At 61.4% G+C, this 1,910-nt stretch overlaps 1 protein-coding gene across 1 annotated transcript; it reads left to right on the top strand.

The window, feature by feature from the left end:
- Positions 1-118: 118 nt before the first annotated feature.
- LOC114073114 (transcription factor CP2-like) lies at positions 119-1,137 on the top strand (the record flags this gene model as incomplete). Its single annotated transcript, XM_027910903.1, has 4 exons — positions 119-225; positions 392-534; positions 866-917; positions 1,014-1,137. Coding segments are annotated over 4 exons (340 nt in total), but the record flags the coding sequence as incomplete, so codon positions are not given.
- Between the last annotated feature and the right edge of the window lie 773 nt (positions 1,138-1,910).

Below are 1,910 nucleotides of genomic sequence, written 5' to 3'. Positions count from 1 at the left end.
TTTTGGAAAGGGCTGGAAAACGCCAGAAGAAAAGGTGGGAAATGCGGTTTTTTTTTGGATCAGTGAGGTGGGAAATGTCCCTTCCCTGTCCCCTCTCACCTGTCCCTCACCTGTCCAGGCTGGTGAGGCCCCGCCTGACCATCTACGTGTGTCAGGAGTCGCAGCAGGTGAGGGACCCCCAGCACGAGCCCGACGAGGGCGACGGCGGCGCCGGGACCTTCTTCGGTGAGGGGGGGAGAGAGACCACACCTGGGGCAGGTGGGGCTCACCTGGGGGGGCTGGGGCACACCTGGGGCAGGTGGGGCTCACCTGGGGGGGCTGGGGCACACCTGGGGCAGGTGGGGCTCACCTGGGGGGGCTCAGGTGTGTCAGGTGTGTCCCCTGTCCCCAGTGTACCACGCGGTGTACCTGGAGGAGCTGACGGCGGCCGAGCTCTCCGAGAAGCTGGCGCAGCTGTTCCGCGTCTCCGCCCACCAGATCCAGCAGATCTACAAACAGGGACCCACCGGCATCCACGTCCTGGTCAGCGACGAGGTAGCACACCTGGGCGCACCTGGGATACATCTGGACACACCTGGGATATACCTGGGCACACCTGGGGGCACCTGGGGACACCTGGGATACACCTGGATATACCTGGGATACACCTAGGTACACCTGGAGACACCTGGGATACACTTGGGATATACCTGGGACACCCAGGGTACACCTGGGCACACCTGGAAACACCTGGGATACACCTGGATATACCTGGGATACACCTGGATACACCTGGGACACACCTGAGCTCCCACCTGAGCTCCCACCTGGGCCCCTTTGTCCCCCCAGTCCTCCCCCCATCCCTCTGTTCCGGTTCCTTTCCCAGATGATCCAGAACTTCCCGGACGAGTCCTGCTTCGTGTTGGACACCATGAAAGGTGTGTGAGCACCTGGGGGAGGGGGGTTGGGGGGAGGGGCCTACCTGGGACACGGCCCCCTCACCTGCCCCGGCCTCACCTGTGCCCTCCTTGCAGCCGAAAGCAGCGACAGCTACCACGTCATCCTCAAATAGGGGCACCTGGAACACCTGGGACACCTGGAGAACATGGAGAACATGGAACAGCTGGAGAACTTGGGATACCTGGAGAGCATGGAACACCTGGAGAACATGGAATACCTGGAGAACCTGGGACACCTGGAGAACATGGAATACCTGGAGAACCTGGAACACTTGGAGAGCATGGAGGACCTGGAGAACCTGGAACAGCTGGGACACCTGGAGAACATGGAGAACCTGGGATACCTGGAATACCTGGAGCAGCTGGGACACCTGGAGCACCTGGAACACCTGGAGAACATGGACAATCCCCACTCCCAGCACAAGGACATGGACAGAGAGCTGGCAACACCTGGGAGCCCCCAGGTGTGGTTACCTGGCTGTGCCTGTTCCAGGTGTGGCTGTGCCTGTCCCAGGTGACCCCCAGGTGTGGTTACCTGGCTGTGCCTCTCCCAAGGAACACCTGGAGCCCTTGGAAAGTCCCCAGGACTGGTTACCTGACTGTGACTGTCCCAGGTGACCCCAGGTATGACTGTGACTGTCCCAGGTGACCCCAGGTGGGGTTACCTGGATGTGCCTGTCCAGGTGTGTCCCAGGTGACCCCCAGGTGTTGTTACCTGGCTGTGCCTGTTCAAGGTGTTGTTACCTGGCTGTGCCTGTCCAGGTGTATCCCAGGTATCATTCCCTGGCTGTCCCAGCCCCAGGTGACCCCCACCAGGTGCCCCTCCCTGGCTGCCCCCCCTGCAGGTGTCCCCCCACCTGGCCCCGGTGCCTCCTCCAGGTGTGTGCAGGTGGGAGCTGATCCCGCCCGGAATTCCAGACCTGAATTATGGAAAATCGGAGAATAAAGGAATAATTTGGGGAGGGGGGGGGG

The sequence above is a fragment of the Empidonax traillii genome, unplaced genomic scaffold (assembly GCF_003031625.1).
Source record: "Empidonax traillii isolate 1590-97213 ecotype Southwest subspecies unplaced genomic scaffold, ASM303162v1 scaffold5364:size8524, whole genome shotgun sequence".
Classification (NCBI taxonomy): Eukaryota; Metazoa; Chordata; class Aves; order Passeriformes; family Tyrannidae; genus Empidonax; species Empidonax traillii.
This window is presented reverse-complemented; position numbering and strand designations above follow the sequence as displayed.